Below are 13,090 nucleotides of genomic sequence, written 5' to 3'. Positions count from 1 at the left end.
CGGAAGTTTCATCTAATAATAATTGTGTTTCTGTCTCTCCTTTATTCTCCTATTTATATTAAGTTCATATTGGGCACAGTTAGGGATCTATGGAAGGTTTTGGATATGGGCTCCCCCAATTAGCTTTTAACTAATTAAATTGAACCCACAATTTAATACAAGCTTATATTGGAATATTACGAGCAGCCACTACAGAAGTAATATTGCACTCCCCATCCAAATCTGAAATTACAAGTAATCGGGTTTCCATTGTTTCCATTATTTATTTCCCGCACTTAAGATATAAATGTCAATTAATTAATTAATGTCTGCTATGGACTTAATTAATTAATATCTTATTAATTCCAAGAGTGGACTTAGCAAGAAACATTTATTTATTATTCATAGAGTAATAAAACTTCAACTGGCCAGTTTTCTGAATAATAAAACCTTGTTCGAGCTCCTCTTGAGGACATTATCAAACGAGACTCACCTCGTGCACGATTCAACATAATAGCAATCCTAACACCGCTAGATATTAATCACCACTACCCAATATATCAGGATTATTGGGTTGCGAAAAACCCGCACCATTTGATAAGTCAAAGTAGTGCATAATCAATACCGTATGCTCAATGCTAACATATGTGGATTAAGAAATAGTATTTTATCAAGACCTACTCTTTCAGTAGATAGCATAAAGACACGTCTTGCTGTTAGATCCGTTAAGTGCTATACCACACCAATATCATTTTATTTCAGTAAGGTTTAGAAATATGCGGACTGACATTGCAACCTTTTACGATAGGTAGTCTAAGTCTATCTAGGTTGTGAAATTCCTCTTTTTCTTTTGCAAAGCATTGCATAGATTTGACCGTGTTACCTCAAAGTGGACGACGCCCACAACCGGTCTGCTAAGCAAAAGACCTAGACTTTGTTTGCTTCTTATACATTTAAATGTTTATAAAACATCTTATAAATGCACAAGCAAACACAATGTAATAATATACTGATTCTATTCGTGCGAAACTCTCGAATAATACTGAATCGGGTTAAAAGTGGATTGCAAAGTTTTTCGTATACAAGCAAGGTTCAATTCGCAGCGAAACTTGCTCGAAACATGCTTTACAGTATACCAAACCTAATAAATGCAGTATACCGAAAATTCGGTATGATAATTTCAGATACCGTTACCATACCGTTTATGTTGTATATTATACCATATTTTTGTATACCGCACTTTTACGGTATACTAAAATGATGTATGTCATACCGAGTACGGTATACTTTAAGGTATGACATACCGTTATACCTGTGTTTCATACCAAAAACAAAATCATATTTTATAACCAAATATGTAAAATAAAATATCACCTATTTAAATAATGTCCAAAACATTAACACTACACCACAATCAAATCTTATTCAAAAAAATTCAAATCAACAAAACTTCAACAATCAAATCACAGTGGACTGGATTTGCATTTCTGCGTGAGTGTGTTTGGGGGTTGGGGGCAGAGGAACTAAAATGTGAAATTAGAGTTAGCGATTTTAACTTTTCAACAATTTTTATAAAAACAATGTATATACCAAATTTTTGGCAAATATACTATATATGCGGTGTACCTTTACCGTACCGAAATATATCGGTAAGTTATCATACCATACCGCAACTTGCAGAATACTGCAAATTCGATATTTGTAGGTATATTTTTGGTATGGTAAGTGCAGCATTTCAGTATATTTAGCCGTCTCTAATTTTGAGGAAAACATTAAATTAATAATTTAATGTAAATTTGATAAATTATGAAAAGGCAGGGAAAAATATATTTTAAACAATATTAGTAAGATCCATGCGTGTATGAATTGTGACTTTCACATGTGATTATTTGTTATCTTGATTTTATTTAATAAACCAAACAATGATAGTATATACTATTACTAAAATTAAAATAATTTTAGTTTTATTGGCATAATTTAATTCTAGAGTTATCTTAACTTTACCAAATCAGGCCATACAAGCAGAAATTGTTAGTTTCAATTACATTAAATTCCGTTAATCCGTAATATTACAAACTTTTACTGAAAATATTAATTAAAGTTACATTAAATTCAGTTAATCGGTAATATTATAAACTTTGATCGAAATTTGAGGTTTTTCATAAACTTTAAAGTTGGTAGCATTGGTTTATTTCCCAACTCGTGAAAAATTCACTAAAAATAAGTTGATGATTTTTTTATCCAAATTTTAAATTCATGGAAAATAACAAATTAAATTAAAGTTTGTGATTTTAGAGATTAATAATCGCATTTAGAATTTATTTATCATTTCTCATACAAAATTTTTTATTTTAAACAACGTTCATTTTATAATTAATTTTCTTGTTAGTATATTAAATGTATTTTATATGTTTTATTATAAGATCTCAAATTCAAGTGATCGCATTCATTATTATGTACTCCCTACGTCGTATAATAGTTGAGTTATTTTGTAATTTTGGTACTTTCCATAGTAGTGGAGTAAAAAGTCAATACATTTCTTTTCATTTACTTTACTCTTTTTTCATCTCTCTATCTTTTTTCTTTCTTATTATTTTTTTTTTTTACTTAATTCAGTTAACACATTTTATCTTAATTTCTAATATGAAATACTTCCATTATTATAGAACGGAGTGGGTAACTAATAGTACAATAATACTACTAGTAGTATTTAGTTTATGTATAAAATTTTAAAGAAAATACTGCCTCCTTCCGCGAATATGAGTCCTAATTCTATCCAGCAGAAGTTTTAAGAAATGTTAAAAAAAGTTGGTGGAAGAAAGTTAGTGGACTATGAGTCCCAGGTGTGTAATCTAATATAGAGTACTAACTAAGTTATAGTAATAACTAATAACTAACATCACTTTTGTAGTATGTTAAAAATATCAACACAAAGACATCAATCTTATAGTGTTGATAAACATGTCTTTGTGTTGATATTTAAATTTACATGTTGTATTGATCTAATTATGTCTTTGTGTTGATAATTTTAATACATAGAATTGAAAGTTATTAATTATTACTGTAAATTAGTTAGCACACTAATGCAACCCATGAGTCCCATTAATATAGATAAATTTTATTATATGTGAGTGAAGTGACTTGATAGAATATATGGTCTCTTATTTTGAATTGAAATTCTTATTCGCTAAAATGAAAAAATAGGACTCTTATTTTGGAGGAGGAGTAATGAAAAGGCAGTATGAAAAACAGATAGGTGGACGGCGAAAAAAAGAAGAAAGAAAACGGCGCAGCACATGGAATAGTCCCACAACGTGTCCGTCGCCGTCACCGACACCTCAATCATTTCCGCGTATTATTCTGTGTCACCAACTGTCACTCTATCATCTCCCTCTATATAATCTCTATAATCCTCATACCTTTCCTCCATCCTCTTCTCTAATTCAATCTTCTGCCTCTCAAATTCTTCTAACTTACACCTATGGCGCAAATTAGCTTCAACAAGGCCGCAGCAATACTAGCGTACGCCGCCGTCGCGGTCTCTGCATTCGCCGCCACTGCTTCTGCTCAGGCTCCCGCGCCTTCTCCAGACACCGGAGATGCATTCTCATTGTCGGTCTCCAGCGCCGCCGTTGCCGCGTCGGTTCTCCTATCAGCCGCCGCGCTGTTGAGGCACTGAATTTGAATTTGTTTATTGCGTTTGATTCCTTTGTTGTGGAGTTTTCTTTTCCTGAATTTATTTTGGTTCTGATCATCCATTTAGATTCCTAGACAATACATTCCATTGCAATAAATTTGTTCTCCATTATTATTGTACGTTTCAACTCAGTTTCTGAAAGCAAATTCTACAAAAAATAATACTATTAAGTTTTAAACAACAAATAAGAATTAAGTGTATTATTACTACATTTCACTTTTAATTCACTAACAAGTAATTCAATACAACCACCATCTTCTACACAAAATGTGAGAATATGTAGGAAAAAGTACTGGTGCAGAACTTGCGATTCAAAACAGAGCAGATATTAAAGTAGTACAACACCTTTGGCAAACATAGTACTCATAAAAGTTACACAAAGATTGATCCAGAATGAAGCTCAAATTCTAAACACTCTAGATATTTAGAGGAGAGCAAATAAGGCAAACTCCAAGCCTTACTCTTTTTCCTCACCATCTTTGTGCTTCTTTTTCTTCTTTTTCTTCTTCTCACTTTTACTATCATCATCATCATCCCCAGCAGCTGCAACAGATCCACCATTTTCATCAGTCTTATCTTTTTTCTTCTTTTTCTTCTTCTCTGACTTCTCCTCATCTGAGGCCGGAGCTTCTGTCTCTACCTCACCACCCTCTTTCTTCTTTTTCTTCTTCTTCTTTTCTTTAGTCTCGACCTCCACATTTGCATCATCTTCTGCTTCAACCTTCTTCTTTTTCTTAACAACACCCTCAACTACCGGACTCCCACCAACAGCATCCACCTTCCTCTTATGTCCTTTCTCACCCTCACCTTCACCTCCTTCTTCATCCTTCTTCTTCTTACTTTTCTTCTCCTTCTTCTCCTCCAACACGGCACCCTCCTCTGCTTTAGAAGGCGTAGCTGCCTCACCAGCAACCACGGAATCACCCCCAGCAGGCAGCACGACATTCCTGGCCCACTCACTAGGTGCAGCAGTCCCAATCACTTTACCATGCTTATCCAGCTTCCCCTCTGCAATCAGCTTCTTCTTCATCGAAGCCTTCGGCCCCAAACCCCATTTCCTTGGATAAGTATCCCTATCCATCACCACCCTCTTGATTTTCGCCACCGTCCCATGATCACATGTAGCCATCACCGCAGTAGTCATCTCTGCAATCCCCAAAGCTATCGCCTCCCCTTTTGTTGTCATCAGCACCACTTCCTCTCCAACCTCAACATCATTTTCAAACCGCAATAACCCTGGAATCATAAGCTTCGCACCATAACAAATGGCATTCACAGCTGAATCCTTCACCACAAGCCTCTTGTAGCTGGTCAAAATCTTCTCCAACGGCATAATCACCCTCCTCAGGTAGCTCTCGTCTCTGAAATTATCATACATCCACTGTGCATCCATCACGTCATGCATAGTTACCATATTGTCCTTCTCCCCCATTATCCCTGACCTAACCCTACGAAGCTCCTACACGTACATTTGTATTTTAATAAAAATGCAAGCTTATAATATTCAATTATTATAATGTAAATATAAACTTGTTATTCAAATAGAATCAGAATTCAATTATCGATTCAGTTCAAATACAATGCAGAATTACTACCATATTCATTAGTATTAGAATATTTATGATTCAAATTCAAATACTCATATTTTTTTGCTTAGTATTCCTACATATAATAAACTGCAGCAATCAATTCGACATTGGTGAATACGGATAACTGAGAATATCAATTCGAAGACTAACGAGTCACGAATATGAAATCGAATTTTGAATTGTTTATAAAATAACCTGCATATGCGATCCAACGCCGAGTAATAGCCCCAAATGCACGCACATTGTCCTCACATACGTCCCAGCCTCACAGGAGATCCAGAAAACAACCAAATGCCGGTCAGCATCGTACTCAAGCAGCTTGCTCTCGTAGATCGTCCGGATTCGAAGCTGCCTTTTCACAGCAGAGATCAGCGGTGGCCGCTGAAAAACAGCTCCGGTCAGCGTCTCCAGCGCCCGAGCCACTTTAGAAACTTCTGGAACCTTGGAGTGGAGGCGAGCAACGCAGACGTATTCCTTCCCAGCACCCTGCTGCGATTTAACCAGCCGAGTGGCGCGGTCGATGCACACAATTAGGTTACCGGTGACTTTCGGGTCGAGCGTGCCGGAATGCCCGGTTTTCTCGACCCGTAAAATGCGCTTGATCCACGCCACGACCTCGTGCGACGACGGATTCGACGGCTTGTCGAGGTTCATGATGCCGTACTTGATGTACTCCGCCAGCGGCCGCTTCAGCGGCGAGTAGCCGCACGGGAGCGGCGTGTAGTGGCCGGTGCGGACATTGAGCTTGTCGTAGTTTTTGAGGAGAATCGGCCATTGAGAGGTGTCGACAGCCGGGGTGAAGCTCTGCGGCTTGATCAGAAAATCGGTTGTTTCGATTTGGCCGTCATTTTCTTCAGTATTCTTCTTCTTTTTCGGTTTCTCGGAGGAGTGGAGCTGAGCTTCTGTCATGGCGGTGGAGGAATTGAATTAGGGTTTAGGGTTTATGTCTAGAGAAATTTGGGGGTTTTATACAAAACGAAAGGGTTTAGGGTTTAGGGCAATGGGCTTATAAATATTTAAAACGATGAGTCTATCAATTTTGGGCCTTTGTCGACATGAGGTTTTTAATATTCTAAGGGCACGTTTGGTAGCTATGTCATGTTTCGACTAGACATGATACCATTATGATAGTAATCATAGTTTCGATTAGTTAATTTACATATATTGGGTGTTTGGTAGATTAAGATAATTGTGAGTTATCTTATTGTAGTGTTTGGTACAATAAGTCACAAGTAAGGATTAAAATTATGATTGTCAAAATTATCCTCATTAGTTTAAGTTAATTACTAAACTATCATCATTTTACCCTAATTATTCCTATAAAATCGTTTTGTTTAAAATTAACATCTTTTCAAGCTAAACTCCTTATAAAAATTAGCATCTTTATATCAAAAAACTTATATTTATTTTGGTATTCTATTTTTGTGAGCATTAATAATTTTGGACAAATTTTATGAATAATCAATTATTATTTTGGACAAATTCTATATGAAAATATTTTATCAAGTACCAAATTTTATATGTTCAATTTTTTTGAAGTTTAAAGCGTTTGTGGATTGAACAACATCGTATATTTATGTTCAAAACAAAAGCAATTGCCTTCAAGTATTACGTAATTATAAGTATAATATAATATAATGTAAATAAAGTAATATAATGAGAATATAATACGATTTAATGTAAAGTAATATAACGAGAATATAAAGTAATATAATGAGAATATTATAATATAATATAATGTAAATAAAATAACAAAGTAATATAATTAGAACAACAAATTGACATCAACAAAATTCTTAATATGATTTAATAGGAAAATGACGTCCTTCAATACAACAACTAAGTAAAATTGATGGGTTAGAAATTTTGATGGGTAAAATTGTATTTTGCTAACTTAACTAGGCTTCCATGATAAATAACATAGGATTTTGGGTAGTTACAAATATGACTAAAACATAAGATTTTCAGTGGGCTTTGTGCGGGCCGGAAATAAAACACGGGCTACTATGTTTGGTAACATAACTACCAAACACACAAATAAACCCAGATTAATCTCTTATCTAGGCGAAACATAGCTACCAAACGGCCCCTAAAAGTAAACGAGTAAATTATAATGAGATCATAGTTTATGTTTTATTAATTGATAAGAACAATTAATATATGTTAGATACATATTATTATTATTATTAGTAGTAGTAGTAGTATTATTATTAGTATTATTTTATTCTAGTATAAAAATATATTGAACCATTGTATGGTTTACATAATATTGAAATCATATTTTAAAATCATTTTCAAACATTTCGCCATGAAAATAAGAACGTACAATTGGTTTATAAATTCAGAATATAAATGAAATATTCTAATACAAATTAATGAATTTGCAATACATGAACAAAATTTACGATGAAAAAATCAATTTTTTTAGTATTATTTGTACGTAAATATACAAAGATAAAATGAAAATATTAAATGGAAAGTTGATCCATAACTAAAAATATCATACAAAAAGGAGTGAAAGTACAAGATTCGGTTTTCATTTATAATGTAGTACTACCAAGTTTTTCACCATAGCGTCATTTGATGTTTTTCTGCGTTTAACCATAGTAACTTATCTGTGGATGTAGTTTGAGTACACAATGCAAATATCAATATAGGGGAGTGTTCAAATACATGGCCGAAATTATGTAAAACAATTCCATGCAGATCTCGTCCCTTCAATTTATCAATCTAACGGCCAAGATACATGCTCCTTTTATTAATAAAATTATTATTTTAATTAGAAAAAAGGGTAGATTTGGTATGGAAAATTTAGTTAGTTTCCTTCCATGATTTACGTTATATATGCTTCCTAAATTCAAGGCTACCATGAGTTGGTTTCTTTAATTAATTATTTTAATCTAAACCACATCTTTCTACACTAAAATTGTTATTGCATATTATAATTATAATTAAATAAAACGTAAATCTCTGAAATTGAAAGCGTAGAAAACTTTAATTTTTGAGATATACTACTTATTTTTTTTTTAATTTAGCAATCCATACATCAAAGTTGTTACAAATTACATTATTGATAACGTAGGCTTACATTATTTAAGATAACAAACTGTGTTAATGATGTGGATCCAAGTATTACAAGATCCATTTCCCAAGAAAAACCCAAATTGTTGGTGATTGATCTAATATTTTTTTGTGAAGTAGATTTTCTATTAACCAATAAAGGCAACCCAACAAGAAATAAGGAAACTAAGATAAACAAAGAAGGAAATAACATTGGATAGAGTGGAAATTGAGATACATAGTCATTGATGAGGCAAGCTAAGACACTTACAACATACTAACATGCATCCATGGCTAGATCTTAAAGGGAAACCACAAACCTTGAAGCATACCTCTACTTGATCCATACTTCACTAGGAATTGATGAAACAAGCAACCTAAATCTAGGAATTGGATAGGAAACCCTCTTCAAGAGGAACAAATCTCTCAAGCATATAACTTCAGCAAAAACTAAGGAAAAGAAATAACCTCAAGAGGTATTTATACTATGGGTCCAAAAATAGAAAGTTGGCCCACAAAATCTTAGTATCGGATATTTCGCCCGGCCGGGCGTTTGTCACATGCCAAAATGTCCGGTCCGGACGTTTTCTCTGTCCCCGGGCGTTTTGCACAGTCAAAAACGCCCGGTCGGGCGTTCTTCCTGAGGCTCTCGGCCTTTTCTGCGCGACTTCTGTAAAACCGCCATAACTCCCTCATTCGGACTCCGATTGGGATGTGCAGGATACCCACGCGAAGCTATTTCCAAGACAAAGACAATGGTAGCGGTTTCATAGCTTTCAGATATCATCTCGATAGGACGGTTTTCGGTTGAATCCAGCTGTAACTGAAATCCTTGACGCACGGCCTCCATGATCGTATCATCCTCCCCTTCTTGGAAAGGATTTGTCCTCAAATCCGAGCCTTCTCTATTCCTCGCATCCTCGGGAGGTCCTCTAGCTTTATTGGATCCTTGGCATTTCTCCTCTCTCATCCTCGGACCCCAATCAATCCATGGCTCACGCCGAAGTGAAAACCCTTGACGCCTAGCACTCGTGGTCATATCATCCTCCCCTCCTTGGAAAGGATTTGCCCTCAAATCCGGATTTCGTACACCTATGAAATGGAAAAAGAGCAAATCAAATATGAAAGTATGATGAAAAGGATTAAGACCACTAACGGCTCTAAGAGACAATACTACACCAAAGACGTTGTATGGGCCTCCAAATTCATGTTCCCTCAAGCTCAAGGCCAAGTGACAATAAATATGAGAACACGAATTAATGATTCCTTTCATGTCCAAATCCCTCCCATAAGAAATCAAGACAAACTCATCAAGATACCCTTCATAACAAAACTCAAACAACCTCACAAATATAGGTATAAGATGTAGGTGCAAATAAACATAGGCATTCCTTCATAATGTAGTCCCAAACAAAGCCATTAGATATAAAGTTCTTCACAAATAGACCATAAAACATCCCAACTCCATTGAATGGTTTGATGGACATGCAATAAAAGCAATCAACATGCCAAAACACAAATGCCCCAAGCACCTTGTTTCTATTTGGTTCGATCATCCTCATACAAATGATGCTCAAATTCTTGAACATCTTCACAAAAGATTTGGCATTCTCAACAAGACTAGACATATACAAGAAAGGGTCCTCATAGTGTGTCTATTCAAAGGTAACCGAATAAGGTCTATTCACAAGATTCCTATTCTCAAGGTTAAGCAACAAAAGACCATAAGGAACCATTGATACATCATTCTTGCTCAAATGAGAGCTACTCCAAAAATTGACAAGCCCATATTTAACACATAGAGTAGGTTCATCACAACACACATCAAGTTTGCAAGAAGGATTATCATTTAACAAACAAAGTTCATCAATATGGATTTCATCCCATTGCCCCATAAATTTCAAGAGATTATTAAACATAAGGGAGCAATGTGTCCATAAACCATCATGCACGACATGGAGACAAGACACAACACCATGCATATGACACTTGTAAAAAACTACATCAAGTATCATGAGAAATATTTCCAAATTAGCCCCACACAATTGCTCTAGCAATTTTAAAACAATACCACAAACATGAGAACGATGCAATTTTATGCCATTAGTCACAACATCATCCTCAAGAGACATATGAGTGGAAAAATCCTTCACAAAACGGCCATAGAATACTCCAATCCCATTGAAGGGTTCAACCACTTTGCAATGAAGACATAGCAAACACCAAGTTCTAAAGTTATTATCTATGTTACTCCTCTTGGTCCTACTATCCTCATCCACATACTCATGAAGCTCAAAATTACCAACAAATGAAAGCTTAGGCATCTTAGCATGAAAGAAAGTCACTCCAACATTCAAAGTAGAAGCCACAAGAGAAATGTCATGTCTCTCATTGCTTGGATTTACCAAGAAAGGATCAATATATGCCGTAAAGGTAGATTTAGCATTCAAAGATTCAAGCTCACGAGACCACTTTTTATACAAGTCATCAATAACAAATCTATCAACACAAAGATGCTTCTCCAATGTAATCTCATTCAATGAAACATCACAAGGAGATAAGGATAGTGCACTTGAACCTTGGGTAAGGAGTTCATCCACTTGCCCTTGTTCCTCTTGTTCCTTCTCCGGGTGAATAATTTCCAAGCCATGTACAACATGATGCTTCACTTCCATGCTTTCAATTAAATTTCCTACAAACTCATCAATACAAAAACACATAGAAGAAGTGTTAGTGGGTAAGGGTTTAGTTTCCTCACCAAAGGCAAAAGGCAAAGGATCATTTGATGTCCACCCAAGGTAGGCCTTAGAATCTAATAAGCACCCTTTACTCACTTGTGCTTGTGGTTTTTCTCTCATTTGATATTTTTCTTTTCTCTCACTCCCACCACTCTCTCTTGACTTTTGCACCTCACACTCTTGTCTTTTATCACGCTCTCTTGGCTTTTTAGACTCACTTTCACTCTCAAGCCTTTTCTCTCTCTCTCTCGTTCTTTTTCTCTACTAATTTGGTTTAAGCTCATTGAAGAGGAGACATCTCCATATACATCAAGAGGCTTATGTGAGAAATGGAAAGAAGAGGATGTAGTCCAATGACTTGATGAGTTACCTCTTTGGTTTGTGTCTACACCACCACGTGGGTATGTAGGCCTCAATTGAGCTCTACATGAGACTTCTTCTTCAATTGGTCTCTCACACTCCTTATAGCTAGCATGATTTCCCACCCTCCTAGAATGCCACTCTCCATGAGACTTGGGAGCTCGTTTCCCACTATATCCTCTATCAAGCTCATCTCCATGATACCTTGATTCATAGTCACCTTTAAAACGGCCATGGGCTCCATTTCCTCCCCCAAACCGACCATTCTCCATGTGATTGACTCTATTTCTATCATCCCCCTTTGCCATTCCTCATACAGCACTTCTTCCATCATCTCCTCCGGGGCAACATTAGGTAGATGGTTGCCCCTAAGAGTAGGAGTCCTAGATGTGCGACCTCCCTTCAAGGTGTTGAACTCTTCAACTAGGGTGTATTGAGCGACAATCATACGATCCTCGGAATCCTTCATTCGTGCCTCCATCCGGGTGTCTCTTTCTCTAATCTCAAGTTTGAAATCCGCCATCATTTGAGCCATCATGCTCACAAGGTCCCTCCCGGGTATAGGATGGATCATGCTTGTTTCCTCCCCCTCCGCACTTGTCCCCACCATTTTGTTGGACCGGGTGCGAGGAGGCACCTACAAATCAAACAAACACTAGGAACTAGTCCTAGAGGTTAGTAATAAAAAAAAGATAATTTAAGAAGATGAACTCAACCTTGATGTCCCAAACCCCCCTCAAATCACTCCCCAATAACTCTCGACAAAGGCTTAGATATTGTGAGAAAGGTGGATTCACTCACACTCACAACTCCAATTCCAAGATTTAAGTGCTTGAGGTGGATCAATCAAGGTATACTCCTTGGTCAACTAAAATCAAGAAGACAAAGCCATAAACACATATTAGCAAGATGCAAGTCAAAGAAAAACAAACAAGGGGTGAAACTTTTGCTGAAATGTGGCTGATCTTTATGATTTTTTTTTTGGTATTGATTCTCACGCCCAATTTAGATGAATTTTGGTGGATAGATTCTCAAACAAGTCTAGATCAAGGGGAAAATGGCCATATATAGTCAAATGTGATAATTGGATAGGTTTTGTATGGTTTTCCCCAACTATGCCAAAACAGGGCAATGATGTTAGTCTCCACGGTTAACTAGGCAAACGAAGGAATTTTTTGATGAACTTTTGCAGGTACGTAGGTCACATAACATAGATCATACACACCAAATTTCAGCTTAATTTAAGCACAATTGATCAATCAATCATCCCAACAAAACAGAGCAAAAACAAAGGACAAAAGGAAAAATAACCCACCCCAAAGCAACAATAGATCAAACACCTAGTGGATACTAGGCTCTAGATACCAAATGATGTGAATCCAAGTATTACAAGATCCATTTTCCAAGAAAAACCCAAATTGTTGGTGATTGATCTAATATTTTTTTGTGAAGTAGATTTTCTATTAACCAATAAAGGCAACCCAACAAGAAATAAGGAAACTAAGATAAACAAAGAAGGAAATAACATTGGATAGGGTGGAAATTGAGATACATAGTCATTGATGAGGCAAGCTAAGACACTTACAACATACTAACATGCATCCATGGTTAGATCTTCTAGGGAAACCACAAGCCTTGAAGCATACCTCTACTTGATCCATACTTCA

The 13,090-nt window shown here is 35.9% G+C and overlaps 2 protein-coding genes across 2 annotated transcripts; both read right to left on the bottom strand.

Annotated features, from left to right (window-relative positions):
- Positions 1 to 3,861: 3,861 nt before the first annotated feature.
- On the bottom strand, positions 3,862 to 6,214 carry LOC125187989 (H/ACA ribonucleoprotein complex subunit 4-like). The gene is made up of 2 exons (XM_048084693.2): positions 5,461 to 6,214; positions 3,862 to 5,135 (listed from the first exon to the last, which is right to left on the bottom strand). Exons 1-2 carry the CDS (start codon positions 6,172 to 6,174, stop codon positions 4,134 to 4,136), a joined length of 1,716 nt encoding a protein of 571 aa, XP_047940650.1. The 5' UTR covers positions 6,175 to 6,214; the 3' UTR covers positions 3,862 to 4,133.
- A 2,724-nt stretch (positions 6,215 to 8,938) lies between these two features.
- LOC148926762 (uncharacterized) lies at positions 8,939 to 11,000 on the bottom strand. The gene is made up of 2 exons (XM_089059242.1): positions 10,898 to 11,000; positions 8,939 to 9,417 (listed from the first exon to the last, which is right to left on the bottom strand). The coding sequence occupies exons 1-2, from the start codon at positions 10,998 to 11,000 to the stop codon at positions 8,939 to 8,941; spliced, it is 582 nt and encodes a 193-aa protein (XP_088915368.1).
- Positions 11,001 to 13,090: the final 2,090 nt, after the last annotated feature.

Source organism: Salvia hispanica, chromosome 5 (genome assembly GCF_029641045.1).
Source record: "Salvia hispanica isolate PSC_SH4W2 chromosome 5, Shi_PSC_v1, whole genome shotgun sequence".
Taxonomy (NCBI): Eukaryota; Viridiplantae; Streptophyta; class Magnoliopsida; order Lamiales; family Lamiaceae; genus Salvia; species Salvia hispanica.
Note: the sequence above shows the minus strand (reverse complement) of the source record. Positions and strands in the feature narration are given on the sequence as shown.